The 19,047-nt window shown below is 44.3% G+C and overlaps 1 protein-coding gene across 2 annotated transcripts; it reads left to right on the plus strand.

Moving 5' to 3' along the window:
- The first annotated feature begins 73 nt into the window (after positions 1–73).
- On the plus strand, positions 74–18,424 carry FOXN2 (forkhead box N2). 2 transcript variants are annotated; one of them, XM_010021347.1, is made up of 5 exons: positions 74–625; positions 7,246–7,370; positions 11,603–11,667; positions 16,742–16,810; positions 17,583–18,424. In XM_010021347.1, exons 1-5 carry the CDS (start codon positions 89–91, stop codon positions 18,098–18,100), a joined length of 1,314 nt encoding a protein of 437 aa, XP_010019649.1. In that variant the 5' UTR covers positions 74–88; the 3' UTR covers positions 18,101–18,424. The 2 variants fall into 2 exon arrangements, with proteins under 2 accessions (XP_010019649.1, XP_010019650.1); XM_010021348.1 differs by having other exon boundaries at positions 11,606–11,667.
- The last annotated feature ends 623 nt before the right edge of the window (positions 18,425–19,047 follow it).

Below are 19,047 nucleotides of genomic sequence, written 5' to 3' on the forward strand. Positions count from 1 at the left end.
TTGGGTTTGGTGGGCTCCCACTGAACATGGCTTTGAAGGTTTGCATTGATTTCTGACCATCTTTTTTGTTGCAGACCAATAAAGCTAAATGGGTCCAGTCACTGGAATGACTCCGGATAAGAAAGCTGAAACGCCCGGAGCAGAAAGAGCTGCAGGACTACGGCAGTGTCATGGCATGGGAAGCTTGCCTGACGCAGGCGATGCCGGCAGGCCAAAGGCCACCGTGGTGGACAGAGATTCAGCAGACGACGAGCTCACAAACTTGAACTGGCTGCATGAAAGTACTAACCTGCTAACAAACTTCAGCCTTGGGAGCGAGGGACTTCCGATCGTTAGTCCTTTATATGACATTGAGGGTGACAGCGTGCCATCCTTCTCACCGTCCTGCTACCAGAACCCTGAAAAGAAATCCTCCACTTCCAAACCCCCGTACTCTTTCAGCCTTCTCATTTACATGGCCATCGAGCATTCCCCCAACAAGAGCTTGCCAGTCAAAGAGATCTACAGCTGGATCCTGGAGCGCTTCCCCTACTTCGCCACGGCACCCACCGGCTGGAAGAACTCAGTCCGACACAACCTCTCCTTGAACAAGTGTTTCCGCAAGGTGGAGAGAGGCCATGGCAAGGTGAGACCTGGTGGGAGGGAGGTGAAAAACGTTTGGCATTCAGGGGGAATGGAGAAGACTCTGTTCCCAAGGACTTGTGTTATCTATTGTTTTGGTTTGTTTTTTTCCCCTCCATGTCCTGTAACGCTGTATTTTGCAACTGGAGAAGGTTTGGAAATGCCGCTTCTGACAAATCACAGGATGACAAAAGTCACTTGGATTTTGTGCTGGCCTGTGTAGAGCTAGTGGTGGTTCATACTTTTTAAAGCTGGCTAACATGCTATTGCAGAAGACCCTGTTTTCACTTACTTATAATTTTGTTAGCCTGCAACACCCTGCCTTAAACTTCAGGCATCTTAGGATGTCTTTTTGCTGACGCTTTTTGAACTGGTGCTCTCTCTATTTTCTAATGCTTAAATATCAGTGTGTGCTCCTCCTTCAATACTTTTCCAGCATGGCCATGGCTACAATTGCACTGGCAAGCAGAAGAGATTGTGGGTGACATGGTGATACCCATTTGGGTACAGATGTGGCCTTCTGCAAGGTGCCCTTGCTTGCAAGCACACTGTATGAACATGGCTGAGTGTTCCTCAGTCTAACAGCTGCCTTGAATATTAAACTCTCTCACTTGTGATCTTCTTTTATACTTTGCACAGTAACAGTCTTAATTCCTGCATTTAATGTACTGTATTGCTTTAACCTCTGTCATAACATAACAGGGTATGTCTCTGTGTGGTGCAGACACAAGCTTCTCTCCTTAAAGTCAAGGATACTCTTCTCTGTACAAGTTCTTTCTTCTTCCGACCATTACAGTTTTACTAGTGACTTCCTTTTCCCTCTCTGATTTCCCATCCCATTTCTGAAAGAGCTGGCTCTGACTTAAATAAACCAACAAACCACATACCAAAAGTCAACAAACAAATCCCGGATGCGTCTGCTTGGAGGTCAGCCTGGTGGTAACAGGCTTGTTATCAGTAATGCTTGCAATGCCTGGCGTGCTTGACAGCCTCTCGCTGTAGTTAGAGGTCCTGGAGCTGAATGGGCATGGGGAAGGATTGCCTTGTATTGGTCGGACTAGATGCCCCATCCCTGGCAGTGTTCAAGTCCAGGCTGGACACAGGGGCTTGGAGCAACCTGCTCTAGTGGAAGGTGTCCCTGCCTGTGGCAGGGGGTTGGAACTGGATGAGCTTTAAGGTCCCTTCCAACCCAAACCATTCTATGATTTGCAGTATCCCTGCTTCTACATTAAATTGTCAGGGTGTTGTTTTCTCAAGCAGCAGCTTTGCTTGGAAAAAATGACTTTTTGCTGCTGTATGGCAAGTTCAGTAACTCTCCCATAGTCAAGTCCTGCTGAGTGTTGAGATGGGCTTTTAATGTTGCTGCAGGTGCTATAATGGAGTAACTGCAGGCTGTGCATGTGTGAAGGATGTGGATCTAAGCAGCCAATACAGGTGGCTAAAGTGCCATTAAGGGTCTGTGTGGCTCCACCCAGGAAGGGAGACGAGTTTCAGAAGGGAGGAAGGAAAATCTCCTAAATTGGTGCACGAGTTCCTGCTGTCTGTGAATCTGCCATTTAAAGCTCAGCTTTTCCCAGCCTGGAAACACTCAAGGTTTAGGAGTTACCATCAAAACCTCATGTCTTGGCATATGGTTGGAGGAGCTTGAGACTGTGTGATCCTCTGCTCACCCTTGCAACCTCACCAGTATTGCTGGGCTCAGAGGATGGCTTGCTGCTAGATATGACATCTCTAGTAGGAAAAGCACAACGCAGAATAGCTACCATCACTACCAGTAAAGTGATGCTGATGTGCTCTGTCAGCATTTTCCCAGGGCTCCAGACACGGCACAGCTCTCTAATTCTTAGGAACAGAAACTGTATTTACCAAAAAAACCCACCCTGAAAAGCCTTTCCTGAAAGTTTACTGAAGCTTCCCCATTTCCAGCAAACAGTGGTTAAGTCTTTATCCTCTGCCCTGCTTTGGAAAGGACTGGATGAGAATACTGCTCTAATTCTTCCTGCAAAACAGGTCCTTGAGGCACAGCAGCATGTGCAGACTCCACAAGAGATGATGGGAATGCTGCAGACCCTCCTCAGGTGTCACTTTGGAGCAAGCAGCAGTAGCTTCCAACCTTATTTTGCTGATGGTGTTGCCTGTGATATTTGCTAGCCATGGTTACAGCCATGCCTCCGGGTGCTTTGCTGAGAGGGCAGGATAATTTTGTATTTTCTTCCATTTATTTCTTTGTTAATGGCATCTTAATTGTGTCTCGAAGGGAGTGCTAGTCAGCTTGCTTCTATCCCAAGCGCCTGGGGAAGCAGAGAGGCCCACGGCACATTGCATCAGAGGAGCATGGTTTATTTTGGGTGAGAAGGGTTTTAAAGCCTTTCAAATGAATCTGAGCTCTCGTATTGGAAGAGTGTGTCTGACAGGAGGGGAGGGTCTGTGCCCCACATCCCAGGGCAGGATGAGGATGCTTTATGATGCTTCCATGGGTATTGTTGCTGGCTGTTGGCTACAAAATCATTTTGCCCGGAGAGGTGGTGGATGCGCCATCCCTGGAGACGTTCAAGGCCAGGTAGGATGTTCTGGGCAACCTAGTCCAATGGAAGGTGTCCCTGCTCATTGCAAGGGGTTGGAACTAGATGAGCTTCGAAGGTCCCTTCCAACCCAAGCTATTCTATGATGCTATGATCTCTTGGGGGTCTGGCAACAAAAGTAGGAAGAGTCTGTCCTCATGTTTGCCCTAGCGCTGATATTTTGGGTTGGACTGGGAGTGCATTTCTCAGTGAATCTCTTGATGTTTCCTCACTGACCTCACGTGAGCTGGCACTGCCGGGCAGTTTCAGGACACAAACATGAACTGGATTCATTTCAGCTGGTGCTAACCTGGAAGAGATGCTGTAGGAGTGTGCTTTCTGTGCCCTGATTGCTCCTGAACGTTTTCCACAAGACCCTGCTGGAGCAGATCCAATTAAAACATCCAAGGCATGTCTGGGTGACCCCTCAGCATTGACTTTCTCACTCTGCAGAGCTGTTTCCACCAAGCTGATCCACATCATATTTCAAAATGTAGCTGTGGATGGTCATTCTGTTTGCACATATATTCATATCAGCCAGGTAAATCCCTTTACCCTGCCTGTCCCAGGAGGCTGCAGGCATTCAAGAGTCTAGGATAGAATTCAGCAGGGACTGGGGGAAGGCTGTCCTTGCTGGGGTCACTGAAAAATACTCTGTAATGGTTTTCTTGTGATGAGTCGAAGGGCACTGAAGGGAAAGTAACTGCTTTGAGATGCCTCATGAGCCAGCACTGCAGTCAAGAGGAGGAACTTTTCATGCCATGGAAACAGGATGTATGTACGTCACCTCTCTGCTAAAATATACACTGCTCTTTCTGTAAGCACATATTGTGATGCTGCTGTACCTAAGTGGTTTGTCAAGGTTTACCCCAGTTGATAGAGCTGAAATACCCTTTCTCACTAGAGCTGCGGTTGAGCTCATGTCTGCAGTCGTCCCAACAGAAGATTCCCAGTGGTTCTCTGGTAATGGTGGTTGGGAGCTGGAGCTGATGAGCAGCAAGGGGATGATGCTGGAGCCAGTGCCTGGGATAACTGCTTGCCTTCCAGTGTACCTGCTGTGGCCTCGGTGCCCCTGCAGGTGTGGAGCTGTGATTGCAGGCTCAATTGGATGCAATTGTGATTCTGAGCAATCCTCGGACGATACAGTTAATGCATTTTAAGCACTGTCATGCAGCCTTAGTATTGGTGGGAGAGAGGTCTACAATGTCAAGAAGCATTCTCTTTGAGGGAGCGGTGTCTGATATACAGCGCAGGAGGACCTGAAGTGAAAAGTGGTTTTGATTAGGAAGCCCTGAAGAGTCTCCTTGCTCTTTGCTAGACTTGTTTTTACAGTTGTGGGTTTGGGGAATTTTTTATTAATCAATACCACTGGGGAGACAAGGTGTGAGGAGGCAGGAGCAGCATCTGCACCAAGCACCAGTTGGGCATGTTGCTGCTCGTATGGATGTGCCCTTGCCACTGTTATCCTCCAGAGGTTGGGGGAGACAGGGCTTGAGTATCTTCAACAGATTTCCCTTTCTTTTTCTTGATAGGTATGTCTTTTTTTTGACAAGAGATGGTGCTAGATAAACTGTGTGGCTGTTCAAATATTCAGGCAAGGAGCAGGTCCCGTCTGTAAGACTGTAGAGATTGAAGAAAGATGTCTATGATCTGACAAACCTCTTGGTGGATATATGACACACTTCCATGTGTGCACAGGATATTTTCCAGTACCCAGCTCAAGTGGAAGCAGTTGGTGAGAACAGCCCAATCCTGATGCAACCACAACTGCTGCCCAGGGCTGAAGCTCATGGAGGATGGGTGTCTGTCTCTGCAGTGAGCCCAAGCCACTGGTGCTGGCTGTGTGCTCCAGTTTGGTTGGTCCTTGGCTTTTCCTTGCTGAACTGGTCATACTCACTGGTTGTACTTCCCTGCTACAGGAGAGGGACCGCAGGAGCGTAGTGGTAGAGATAAAGAACAAGGCTGCACCATGGGGGGCATCTTGTTTCCAACCCATGTTGCTATAATCAAGCCCCAGAATGCTGGAGGCTGGAGACTGTCTTTACAAAATAGCCCAACGGCTTCAAAATGTAGGCATTATTTTCCTTCCTTTATGTGCCCAGATGAAATCCTGCAAGTCAAATCAAAACCGGAAAGACGCAGAAAAGATGATAGACAAAACATCATCTCAGAACAATGTAACTGCCCTGCTCGCTTTGTGACGGAGAGTTAAAACGCGCTGGTGGCTGCTCTGTGCTGACTCTGGAGGGACATTTCCAGATGTTAAATGAGTTACACCTACATTTCAGCTGGCACATCAACAGTTGCCCCACTGTTGATGTGAAGTGGTAACCACCACAGGCAGTTTAGCGTTTTAGGTCACTGTAGACTTGGTAGGAGAAATGGCACAGTCTTTTTTGTTGCTGTGGTTAGATCTCTGGTTTATTTTCAAGCAGGATGTACCTGTGTTGTACAGGATTTCCAGCTCCAGCTGTGCATGGCTTTCCCCTAAAGTGTGACACTAACCAGACCTGTGCTAAGACTGCCACTGTGCATCTTTGCTAAGCAGCAGATGCGAGTTGGATGGTGCACATGACAGCCCCATGGGCATCACCACCTCTTTTGTTCAATGTCTGCTTTTAGTACAAATAATGGTGGGGGAAAGTGTGATTTCACATTACACTTAACCTAATCTAACTACCCAAAGAAGTACACTTAACTCGATATGACTACCCAAAGAAGACGTCACCCTGTTTATTGCCTCTTGCACTGGACTGAATGTCTGTCTGGCCTCAGCTTGCTGTTGCAATACCCACCCAAAATCCCCGTGTTGTGTTGTCAGGGCAGCGAACTGGTGGGAGTACCTGGCTGGGAAGATGAAAGAGGGAAACTTAACTCCATTCTGGCTGCAGGCCCAGCTGAACAGCATTAGGTGTCAAGTGGAAGTGCTTGCCTGAACTAGCAGATAAAACCGGTGGTAGCCTCAAAGTTACCAAAGGGAGAAAAAAAACGAACACCAACATACAGGGTTGGAATGCTGGGGAAAGGGTCTGGGAGAGGTGTGGGAAGGGGATAAAGGATGTTAGTTTGTCATTGAGAAGATGGATGGAACTATTTTGGGAGAATACCCCGTTAGTACTTAGCTGGCTAAATCTTCCTGCCAGCCATTATGGCTGTTTAATTAAAGGTAAGCTTCTTGATAGGTATCTTGGAGGCTGTGTTCAGTTTTAGCATGAAAAGATGAGTATTAAGAAAGATTCAGGTTAAAAAAATAAACAACTGAGAGATGCTGCAGCTCAGAGATCTTTATGAAAGGCAGTACCTTCAACTAAAATTGTCTCTCAGCTGGAGCCTTCCATGGTTTGATTTTTCACTATGTATAACAAAGTATTTCCTCTTTTCAGGAAAAGAGGGCTTAATAGGACCCATGACTTAATAGGACCACAGATTTATGTGCTTTGTGGGTCTTTTTTAGTTTTAAGTCATTGACCATCCATAAAATGGTGCTTAACTATTGGCAGATCAAATTTAATAGCAAGAATAACTAGCACAGTGGTGCTTGCATTGTTAGGTGCATCAAAATACATTAATTGGGATTTTAGCCAGGCATTTGGCAAGATGCTTTAACAGGATGTTGTAAAGTTAAATGAGTACGTGGACATATGTAAGTGAAGGGAAAGGTGCTTTGGTTCCTTAGAAACTTCTTGATTGAAAGGCTGCTGATCTATTCACCGATGCCTGGACAGATCCTTAAACTCACAGCTGTATTTACCAAGTGTTAAAATAAGGCTTACAGCTTTCAGTGGACAAACATGAAAGGGAATGGAGCTTGGGGGATGCTATCCCAAGCTGCAAAACAGGTGCTTCCATACCATATAATAAGGGTCTTGGGACCACACACTCGCTTAGGGAGCATCCCCTTCCCATGTAGGCAATAGAGCTGCCTGAGGATGGTGCACATCTTCTGTACAGTGCTGGATGCCAGTATCATTGCACTGCGCTGCATCTTGGGAATGTCACATTAGAAATGACTGTAACAGCCTGGCCCCTGACTCATCTAATTTGCAGTACTTCTTTCTTGCAGGTGAATGGAAAAGGTTCGTTATGGTGCGTTGACCCGGAATATAAACCTAATCTTGTGCAAGCACTGAAAAAGCAGCCTTTTCCCTCAGCACTCTCGTTTTATACTCCACCGGCGTCACCACCGAGGTAGGTGGATTTTCTCATCCCAGTAGGGTGTGAGGTTACAATACAGAGGAAATGCCCATGGGAATGTTGATGTGTTGTTACCGGCTGCCACCCAAGAGAAGAATTTGAGTGGGGCTTAGGTGAGACTGGCTGGACAAGGTGGGGAGATGTAATGAGCTCAGGCTTCCCAGATCTGGGGTTTGTGTCCAAGTCACCTTCGTAACTGCGGGAAAGTTTAAAAGAAGGAGGTCAGGGCTATGCTGGGTGATTTACTGGTGATCCCCATATCTTTGTAGGGCAGGCTGCCCCAGGAACTGGAGCAAAATCTTCCTTCAAACATAGTTCACCAGGACTGATCTAGGGTTTCTAGTGCTGCTAGCTTGGAAGGAAGTGTGTGTCTTCTCCTTTAAGTCACTCGTCTGGATATAAAATGTATATATTATATACCCTTGTTGAAAACAACTTTTGTATGATTTGAAGTGCTTAGAGAGGCAGTCTGATAAAGGGGTTTTTTCTTGGAGGCTGTTAAAAGCATTTTGCAGCAGGGATGGTAAGAACAGCCTTTACCATAAACATACTCTGAGGCGGAGCATGCAAGACTTCCTCACCCAATACATTTTAAGATTAGGCAATAGATTTTGGAGAATTTGAAGTGAACATCATGCATTCTCAGTAGAGGAAGAGGAACCGCAGCTGGGTCAGCCTGTAGTGGGGGGACAGAGAGGAGGATGAGAAGGAGAAGGACAGAAAGCAGAGAGGAACGCATTGCTGATGGTGAGCTCAGTTCTTAGGTAGGCATGTGGCCGGTTTATCTAGTTCAGCAAAGAATTTGGGTGAGATAAGAGATAATTAGGGTCTCTGAACATTGCCCTGTGCCTTAACCTTACTGCAAGGAGTTTCCTTAGCAAACAGGAGGACCTGGGATTACTGGAGCAGAATGTAAAACTGATAACATTGAGCAGATATTTATAAGGGTCCAATGGGTCACTGGCACTCCAGTGCAACCCTTGTCTGTCTGGCAGTAGCTGAAGATTTGTGTGGCATGGGCTTTCCTGGTTGAGCTTGTAACCTACAAGATGAAACAGTGGTCTCTGACCTTCCAGCCATGTTGAGCTGTAAAGGGTCATGTTGGGTTTGAAAGAGCCAAGCAGAAGCATCCTGTTTTCAACAGGAATTGGAGCATTACTAAAATAACCCTGAAGAGCTTAAGTATTAAGAAATGGTCAAATTGGAAAGCATGAGATGGCTGGTGGTATTGTTAGGCTTTGTTTTATGGGAACAAAGATTATTGAAACTGCTGTAATTGAACTCCAGATGATAATGCTTTTACAGGCTTTGATGTTTCTATGTAAGGGCATGAACTTCTGGTTTTTGGTACAACTTGAGTGAAGGTTTTGGTCCTTGAAAGCTTTGTTAACGCTGTGATAATGTTGATATGGTCAAACTTTAAAATTTAAAGAATACAAATGGGAAGGGACCTCTGGAATGCTGTCTGTCCAGACGGAGGAGCAGAGGATCAGGGCAGACTTAGCCTAGGGCAGGGCAGGTCATTCAGAGCCTCGACCAGTTAAGCTTTTAGTGTCTTCAAGATTAGTCCAATGATACAAGCATTGAAGTTATGATTTACCTAGCTTGTAGAAATACACTATACTGAAATTAGGATTAGGGAAGGAGAGATGTTACCCGAATGCTGAAGTACTTGCAAGATCAGGCCTTTAATTTGAAGCTGTTGTTTCCGGTACCCTTTTTTTCCTTCACTGAAGGACTAGTCGCACTTGCCAACTATCACAATTACAAGGAAATCCTGGTCCTAATGAAGCCACATGGCAAAATTCCCACTGACTTCAATACATGAAGGGTTTCGCAGTGCTTTTATTTATAAGGACAACAAAATAAGCCCAGCATTTTAAGATACTAAACTTCTCCCTAATGAAAGCTGGTTTATTTTCCCCTAATAATAACAATAACAAAACCATTTGTATGACTTTCAGGAAAACAGATTTATCTTTTTCCCTTCCGCATTCAAAAATCCTTGGATTAGATTTAAATTCTGGACTAATTTTGGGGAGGGGCCCACAAGGGGTTGCCTTGTGTGTGGAGAGAAAGAGGAAGCCCAGAGTTGCAGCTGGAGAGAGGCTGGGAGGACTGTCCAAATTCTTCTACAGGCTGATGCTAGAATTTGGCTGTGACTGTTGTTGAGGGAGGGCTAGCGTTCATAATTATTTTACAGCGTGTTTGTGGGGACTATGCCTATCATTCAGGAGGATCTTAAAATAAAATGGAAGGTGTTATTTCGAGCAGAAGCTTTCTGAAACTGGAATCTGTGTCTAGTTACACTGAAATGTGTATTATCATAGGTGATTGGCTTCACTGATGCACAGCTTGTTCAACAAGTCAATGCAAGGCCCCTGCGTTCTGTTTCTAGTAGTACATGTATTATATCCCTTGGCTCTGGGGACGGGCAGGGTCCTCATCTTCCAAATACCTTATGCATATGCATGGCTTGCCTTAATGCTAAGCATTAATTTGCTCTAAGAAAGCTTTATGTGGGTATGATTCTTGGAGGATCTGAGCTCAGAAAAAAAGATGAAGACGTTTAGCATCTCTTTGTACAACTTACCTGCAGGCTACAGAGCCAGCCATGGTGGGGTGTGCCCATTGCTTTCCTTGTGGCTTTTATTTTTTAATTACTATTATTTTAATTTTTTTTCCCTCATTTTTGGATCTGTTCCCTTTGCACTCCTTCAAGAAAACTCAAGTTTTGCACATATTCACATTCAGCTGCAGTGGATCTTTTTCCCTTTGATTGCTACACTGGGAGATGCTTAAATGCTACTCTCTTTTTCAGTAGCTTTGGTTACCAGTGCCAGGCAGGCTGCAGTGCTGCCAGAGCAGCTTCCATAGCTCTCAGATGATGCATTCCAAGCCACCTTGCTTCATTTCTTTTCTTCCTGCACTATACCAACCTTTGGAGCCGTTACAGATGACCAACTGAGTTTGGATAACATGATGGCAAGTTGGAGCAGAGAGATAGTAAAAGGGCATCCCTCATTAATAGCTGTGTGGAGTAGCTGATCTCAGGGTTGTTGAGGTGTGTGCAGCCACACAGCAGCAGCCAGCAACCAGCGAAAAATATGTTATACAAAATTCAACTTAAAGAATGAATATTTTAGTTACTGTATTTTAAAAAACTGAAGTCACTATTTAGGTTTTAATTAATGATCTAGAGAAGCTGAAAAAATGTTAAGCATTTATCAGCTTTGTGATTTTTCGGGGAGATTTGTGGCTGTGCCTTATTTTGGAAAATAGAGCTGTCTAAATATGATAAATATGAAAGGTGAACACACCTTAATGATAGAAATCACCCCATTCATCCCATGAGGTTGCTGTTACAGGTTGGGCTTGAAAATTCTGCCCATCACCTTTTGAATTCTTCCAGCAATGCTATAAAAAAGATGCACACTGCTATGGTTCACACAGCATTACCAGTTGTGTACTATTTCTGTTGTATTTGTTTCTAACTGTTTGCTACTGTATTTATAATGAACTGAGTAATTAGGACTGGGTGTGCAGCAGAAAAATATGTGAGAGATTTAACTTGCCCTTTATTCTGTAAGGTATTGAGCGGTACTTTGCCAGGTGCAAAGCTGATCTGATAACATAACAAAGCAGGCAGCATCACCAAAGCAGCCCAGCTTCAGATAACTTTAAATCAGCAGATATCTTAGTTTGAAGGGGTTTCTTTTGTTCTTCCCAGCTTTTGGCATGACACTACCTTTTGTTTTTGTTAATTTCCCACTACCATTTTGAAGAGGGGATGGACGCAACTGATCCTTACCTATTCTGTTGCTCCTGGGCTGTAAGCATCCCTGTATAAGCTAATGTCTTGTTTTACTTTGTAAAGGTTTTTACTTTGTAAAACCTTAGTAAAAATCTTTGTTTAAAATCCAGCCTTTAGGCAGGTACATAAACTCTGTAGAAGTTAGTATCTCTTGCCCACCAGACTTCTGCTTAGTGTATGTAGTTGGAGGTGTTTCACAAATGCTGCTAATGGCTTACAGTGCTACATAAGCCATCAACCAATATGTCAGGCCATCTACTAAGGGCAATAGAAATTGCTTGCCCACCAGACTGTGGTGATTGGGTTGGTTTTGTGCTTACCTCTCTGTGATCATATTATTGTGTCTACTGTACTTTGTAGAAATCATTTGGCTAATCAGGGCTTGGCTTTGACCTGTTGCATTTCTCTTCAGTAGGTCTGTGTCCCCTCACTACCTAACTTCAGTCCTTCAGCAGAACCATGGCCGATCTCTCAAAGGTAAACATTTCATTTTCATTTGCTCTGCTCCCCTGGCTTTAGCGTGTACTGAAGCCCAGCTCCTGTTGTGTATGGACCTGCTCTGAAGGGTCTGCTAGATTATGTAGTAGAATGCATGCTTCTTATATTAGCCACTTGTGTGTTAAGTTTAAATCCCTAAGATGAATTTCAACATGTAATGGGGGCTCTCTTGTTCTGCCAGCAACGTATTTAGCAGACTCATTACTCCCAAATATGACCTACTTAAGGAATGAATATTTCAGTAGAACACAAATCTGGAAGCTACTGATTTGTAGAACTCGTTAAGAACTCGCCAACAAAGTTTAAGTTGACAAGCAGGTATTCTTTATTGCAGCGCTGGGAGACACAGGGGATATCTCCTCCTAATGTGTGTCTCGTTTAACCATCAAACAGACCGTGATTATATTGTTGCTTAACATACATATTCATTACATTTCCGATAGATGTCATACATATGCATTAGTTGTCCGAGAGCTGTTTTACATAATTCCACGCCTATTTTCGCATGCGCATAACAACGTGGTAGTGGTCTTCGGTGGTCGTTTACTTCTTCCAACGATCTTCATCACTTGTCCGTTTCTTGAACCCTTGTTCTGGAAGTCTTTGAAGCATGCGCAGTAGATAAATGCTTACACCAGCTTAATTAGTTTGGTAACACCACTGACAGAAGTGAGTGATTTCTCCTCGTCCTTCTACTTATCAGTTAACTTCGCTACAGCACCTCCTGAACATCTGCTGGTTTCAGATACTCCTTAACTACAGTCCTGTTTTGGTTACAATAAATTTTGTCCAAAGGTCATAAGGTCCTAAAACTGTCAGCTACAATGATTTATCTTATACAAGGATCCTTTTATGCTCTTTTAATTGGGCTTTTTAGGTTTGGAAAGTTTTGTTGTTATGTACAAAGCCACCAAACTTAAAGTTACTTAAAACTTAATTTTCTTATTTTACAAAGGATTATATTTCATTTTGTACTTCCTTGTCTCACTACACATCTCTACACTAGTTCTATTGGTTACCAAGAACAAAAAGCAGCAAATTCTGATGTATGAAACTGGTGTAATGTGGCCACAGAAAAGTCCCTTAAAATTGTTTGTTTGATACAGGTGGGTGGGAGAGCATGATGGGAATGATGAGTATACTTCAGATGAGTATTTCACAGCTGTGTGCTTTTCAATTCCTTGCCAAAAAGATGGGCACAAACTGGTGTCATTGCCAGTGTAGTTGAGCAGGAAGACGTAAGTTCTGGATATTAACCCAGATGATAGAACAGCCTCATGTTGTTTCTTTAGTTGAAGGTATCACCTTAAAAATTGTAAAATGTTCATTTTAACTCTTGGGAGAGAGGAATAGGATGAGTTTAATATATATACTCCACATAGAGGTCTTGATACTGTAGGCTGCAGTACTGCCCCTCATCCAAGTTTATATCACTCTGTGTTTCATCTACTAGTAATGAAGTAGGTGCAGGAGAAACCAAGTCATGTCCACAATCAAAAGCTTTTATGTAGTATAAATGTTAGTTTAACCGTAGTCACCAAAAACTGGTGGAGAAAGATTGGATCTGACAGAGTCCTGCTCAGTGTATTGCTATGGATGAGTGATCTCTTCTAGCCATGGCAAGAATTCTGACAGGTTTTAATGAGCATTAGAGTCAAGAACCTGGCCATAGTTCTGGCCTAGGGATTTCTACTTTTGCTTTACATGAGGAAGAACAGCCAGCCAGATTCAGATTTTAAGAAAAAAAGTGAATTTAAGATGGAAGTCTGTTTTTCATTGACAGTGAAATGCAAATTGAAGTAGCAACAGCTGTTGAATAGAAGGTGGTTACTTCATTTTCCCATATGTACTTTGAAAAGAGTTTTCTTTATTTTTAAAATATTTCAGTGAGCCTTGGTACCAGGAGGGAGCTGGTCAGCATGCTGGCAATCACAGCATTTCCTTTGAAGAAGCCTGTTTAGCTCAGGTCTTGCACCTCACTACTAAAGCTTAATACATTGAAAGCTTGTCCTTGTCAAAAATAATAGTAATGGCTCAATTTTTAAAGGGCTGATTCCAAGCAAAAGTGAGCATAAGTTAATCTGTCACAGAGGAGTGCTGGTAAAGCTCTTTCAAAGGGTTAATGAAAGGCCCCTGATGAAGAAGGACTTGAGCAGCATAGCAGACATCCAGCGCTCTGCTTTTGCTAGCACAGTAGGCTAGCAAGGTTGTTTTTAGTTTTTGGCCTCAAACCAAAAACATTGGTTAGGCAGCAAAGCCCAGTATTTTTAGAGACCAAGCAGCTGCCTGGTCCACAGATGATAATAACTATTCATCCAGACAGAGGTTTTATGGTGGTACCCGGGTGGCAAGGAAGCATCCTTGGCTGGCTGGCTTCTGTGGAGCTGCTAGGTCTGGGATTCCCAGGGATTAGAATCACAGAATCATACAATTCCAGTTTGGAAGGGACTTCAAGGAACATCTGGTCCAACCTTTCTAAGCAAAGCATGACCTAGACCAGATGTCCCAGTGCCTTGTCCAGCCAAATCTGAGAAGTGTCCAATGTCAGGGAATCCACCACTTCCCTGGGGAGATTATTCCAATGGCTGATTGTTTTCACTGTGAAAAAATTTCCTCTTGTATCCAATTGGAATCTCCCCAGGAGTAACTTGTGCCTATCACCCCTCGTCTTTTCCATGTGACTCCTTGTAAAAAGGGAGTCTCCATCTTCTTTGTAGCCACCCTTTGAATACTGGCACATGGTGATGAGATCTCCTCTGATACTTCTCTTCTCCAGGCTGAACAAACGCAGCTCTCTCAGCCTGTACTCACATGGCTTTCCAGTCCTCTCTCATCATCCTTGTAGCCCTTCCCTGGACCCTCTCCAGTCTGTCCACATCTTTTTATATGGTATAGCAGGGGCCAAAACTCAACACAGTATTCCAGGTGTGGCCTGACAAGCACTGAGCACAATGGGATAATGACTTGCTAGAGAGTATAAGAAATCCCCCTCCTCTTAATGATTTTGCTGGTGTGTTCTCTGACAGGTTTGGAGACTGCCAGTCTGATGCTAACTATTCCAATTTGCTATGCTGCAGGTGCCCAAATAATGACGTATATCTGCTCTGATTTAATTTCTTCATCTTGGTGAACCTGTTCAGCATCTCCCTGGCATTGGAGGCAAACCATTAATGTTCCTGGGGTCACACAGGGCTGCAGCTGTGCAAATGAAAGAATTCCTTGTAATAATGTGGTTCCTCAGCCATTCTGTTGGGGAGACATAAATTTGGGAAGTACTGGTCTGTTGAGAAGAACAGTCACAAATGAAACCAAAGCACATTAACAGTAGAGTACTGCTAAGGAGTCACTGCAGCGTGCACTGCAATGTGCACTGTAATGAGGAGTCACTCCTCATTCTTTGGGGGTACTAAGATGCAGAAATGCTCTTTGCAGGTAGTAAATCTATGTTGCATTAATGCCTCTGATTGCTTGTCATTTGAACAAGGGGGAGATTATATACCAACTTGGAAATTTAGGGGCTCTACTGCCAGAAACAGTATTGAAAAACAGGAAAAAACCCAGCCTTGTGAGTGCAGTGAAATAGACCTTAAAGTATGCTGGTTTTAAAATGAGAGAGTGAAAACAAGGGAGAAATATGTCCTTATGTACACCTTAGAAATAGTGTTTTGCTCTGAGACACCAGGGCTCTTGTGAGAGCTCACCATCTCATTGCTCCTCTTTTTCATGGTTAGTGTACCATATATATTTCTCCTGAAGGGACATGGACCTGCTCGAGCAAGTCCAGAGGCGCCCACGGAGATGCTCCGAGGGCTGGAGCAGCTCTGCTCTGGAGACAGGCTGAGAGAGCTGGGCTGGTTCAGCCTGGAGAAGAGAAGGCTCCAGGGACACCTTCAAGCAGCTCCCAGTGCCTAAAGTGGCCAACAAGAAATCTGGAGAGGGGCTTTTGACAAGGGCCCATAGTGGCAGGACAAGGGGGAATGGCTTCAACCTGACAGAGGGGAGATTGAGATTAGATATTTGGAAGAAATTCTTCCCTGTGAGGGTGCTGAGGCGCTGGCGCAGGGTGCCCAGAGAAGCTGTGGCTGCCCCATCCCTGGCAGTGTTCAAGGCCAGGTTGGACACAGGGGCTTGGAGCAACCTGCTCTAGTGGAAGGTGTCCCTGCCTGTGGCAGGGGGTTGGGACTGGATGAGCTTTAAGGTCCCTTTCCAACCCAAACCAGTCTGTGATTCTGCGATCCATAGCTGGATGTCAGGAAGGAAGACACTGGATTTCCTCTTTTTCTAAAGTGCATGAGCATGTCCTGAAATGAGAGTGACAAAGATGTGCTTGTTTCTTTTCACCTGATTCTAGTGAGAAATGTCACTTTGTCATATTATCCTTAAGGTGCCCTTTTAGAGAGGTAGGCAATCTGGGTGGCAAACAATGGCATTCTACAGCAATGCTTGTTACCATAGCTAAAAGTGCTGCAGTTCACCTAAACCTTTTGAAGTGCCTATTTATTATTTAGATCCCTTTGTTTTCTAGATCAAGTAGGTCAGTGCCCCTTTCCCTCCTTGTCTTCTTGATTTCTTCCATCTGACTTGTTAGTGCGCAAATTACTGCTGGAGGAGAGAGGTGTGCTGAATTAGTGCTTCATTAACAGGCACGTTTGTTCTCAGCCTCACATATTCACATAACCAGGGTAAGAAGCTGCTGAGATGCTTTTCCATGCCATATGCGTAATCTTTCTCGACTGGTACCAACAAAAAGCCACTTGTTGGTAAGTATAGCAACAGCATCATCATATGGATGTCTAATTAATGATTCTTGGCTTCAGCTTTGGTAAGTGCAGTGTTAGAATTCAGCATTTGAGTATCATAGTTAAGATGTGAGGCTGTTCTATAATGGTACTGCACTGTATGAGTGTCATGCTCTGTCTGAATTCATACATTCTCCCTGTCCTGCTCTTTATTGTAGGTCAATATATATAGTTATATATTCTTTATATGTTCTAGGGACCTCATTTTGTCAGGCTTACCGAAGATCTAATGTTTTGCTGCTTCTCCTTCACAGAATCTGATATTGATGCTGCTACTGCAATGATGCTGTTAAATACTTCCATTCAGCAAGGGATGCTGGACTGTAAGCATAAGCCATTTTACTTTGTTCTTTTCTACCCAGAAGCTAAATGTTGCAGGAAACAAGTATGGTCTAGTTTCCAAATAGTAAGAGCATTTGAGAAGCAGTTCTGGTTTGATTATTCTTTCTGCTAGTATTAGAGTTTTACAGAACCACCTTTCTTTTTCTTTTTCCACATTTAATTTTGGAGGTTTTTTTAACAGCAAATTTCTTCCCCTGCCCTCTTTGTGCTAGATGAGAAACAAGAGTTTCTTAGTTAACTTCTCTGTTTTTCCAGCTCTTAGCTGTGATTAGCTGAAGACCGTTGTCCTTCATGGATGACAGTAAATGGGCACGAGAAATTATGACTCTTAAATGCTCATGTTCAGTTTACTTTGCAGTCAGCCAGAGAGACCTCATAGCAGCCTTCCAGTATCTGAAGGGGGCCTACAAGGATGCTGGAGAGGGACTGTAGTGGTAGGACAAGGGGCAGTGGGTTCAAATTAAAACAGAGGAGATTAAGGTTAGATGTAAGGAAGAAGTTCTTCCCTGTGAGGGTGCTGAGGCGCTGGCACAGGGTGCCCAGAGAAGCTGTGGCTGCCCCATCCCTGGCAGTGTTCAAGGCCAGGTTGGACACAGGGGCTTGGAGCAACTTGCTCTAGTGGAAGGTGTCCCTGCCCGTGGCAGGGGGTTGGAACTGGATGATCTTAAGGTCCCTTCCAACCCAAACTATTCTATGATTTTTCAAGTGATCTCAGTGGAGTATTTGCTTACTGACGAATCTTGGTTCTGATAGGTGAGAAACCTCAGCCTCTGAAGACACCTAAGAAGAGGAGCTATGGCAGCGCGTTCAATCCTCCCAGTTCCATAAATTTGCAGGAAAATGATTCTGCAGCCACCAATATCGATCCAAAAGAGGATCACAACTACAGTGCCAGCAGCATGGGCTCCCAGCGCTGCGCATCTAGGTCCAGCGTGTCTTCCTTGTCCTCCCTTGATGAGGTGTATGAATTTATCTCCGAGACCAGCCGTGATGGAAGCGATGGCAGCGAAGGATTTCACAGTGAAGTGGATACAGACGTTGACTATGAAGATGATCCTCTTGGAGACAGTGGCTATGCATCCCAACCTTGTGTAGATACCTCTGAAGAAAGTCAGCCTAGCAACAAAGCACTCAAGGAGTTATGTCAAGAAATTGATGAGGAGTTGAAAGAAGCAGCAGGGTCTCTGCTCCACCTTGCTGGCATCCAAACATGCTTGAGTTCCTTAATAAGTACTGCAAAGACCCACTGTCACAAGCAAAGGAAGAAATAGTATGTTTGTCAGTGTTGAATATATACATATATTTTTTTTAATTGTGGCAATACTCTTCTACTTTTACCCTTCACAAGGGAGATCAAAGCCATAAGAGGACTCATTGCTTTTTTATTTTTGGCGCTAACTATAATTTAGCCATTTATTTTTAAATCACTGCCTAAAAAGAAAAAGTTATTTAATCTTCTCAAAGTAGAAGAGGTGCATGACTTGTGAAAACCTGAAAGCATACTTCTTGATGATCACTTTTAGTTGGTTTCATTTTCTTTTCCCCAGAGATAACGTTTGTTCAGATGCACATTGTGGATCATACTTACAGCTCTGCTGGCCTCATCCACAGAGGGGAGTTTTGCCCTGTCTAAGGGCTCTGGCTTTCCTGTAAAGGATTAAAAAGGAGGAGAAAAAAGAAAGGGGGTTAGAAAAAAGGGGTCCTGGCTTTGGTTGCCTCCTCCCACCCATCCTCTCCTCGCTCTTCTGAGACAGGTCGTGGTTGGAATGCTGGTGAAGCAAATCCACGTGGCTGCAATTTTCAGCCCATCTGACACAGTGGCTGAAAACCTGGAGCACTCCAGGAGCTGCTCTCAGCAAGAGGCAGAGCACCCCCTGGAAGAGTGTGAGTAAGGGATAGCTGAGGTGGGTACCACCCACAGTTTTCTTCTTTGTCCTCCTTCCCCGAGATCTGCTGTGTGCAGGTCAGATTCCTGAAGGAAAGCAGGTTGGGGTTTGTTTGGTGTTTCCATCTTAAGAGAAATTGTCTTTTTGAGGGGGTTGCATGTGTCCTTTTCATGCAGATGCATGCATGCATACACACACCTTGGATGTAGCCAACAGCGAAAGCTGCCACTTGCCAAATTTGTTGTCCTTATGTCACCACCACTATTGGTAACTATGTAGTAGATGCATAGTCCTGCAACACCTACCCTTCTGCTCTCCCATAGGGATTCATG

The sequence above is a fragment of the Nestor notabilis genome, unplaced genomic scaffold (assembly GCF_000696875.1).
Source record: "Nestor notabilis isolate BGI_N333 unplaced genomic scaffold, ASM69687v1 scaffold8769, whole genome shotgun sequence".
NCBI lineage: Eukaryota > Metazoa > Chordata > Aves > Psittaciformes > Psittacidae > Nestor > Nestor notabilis.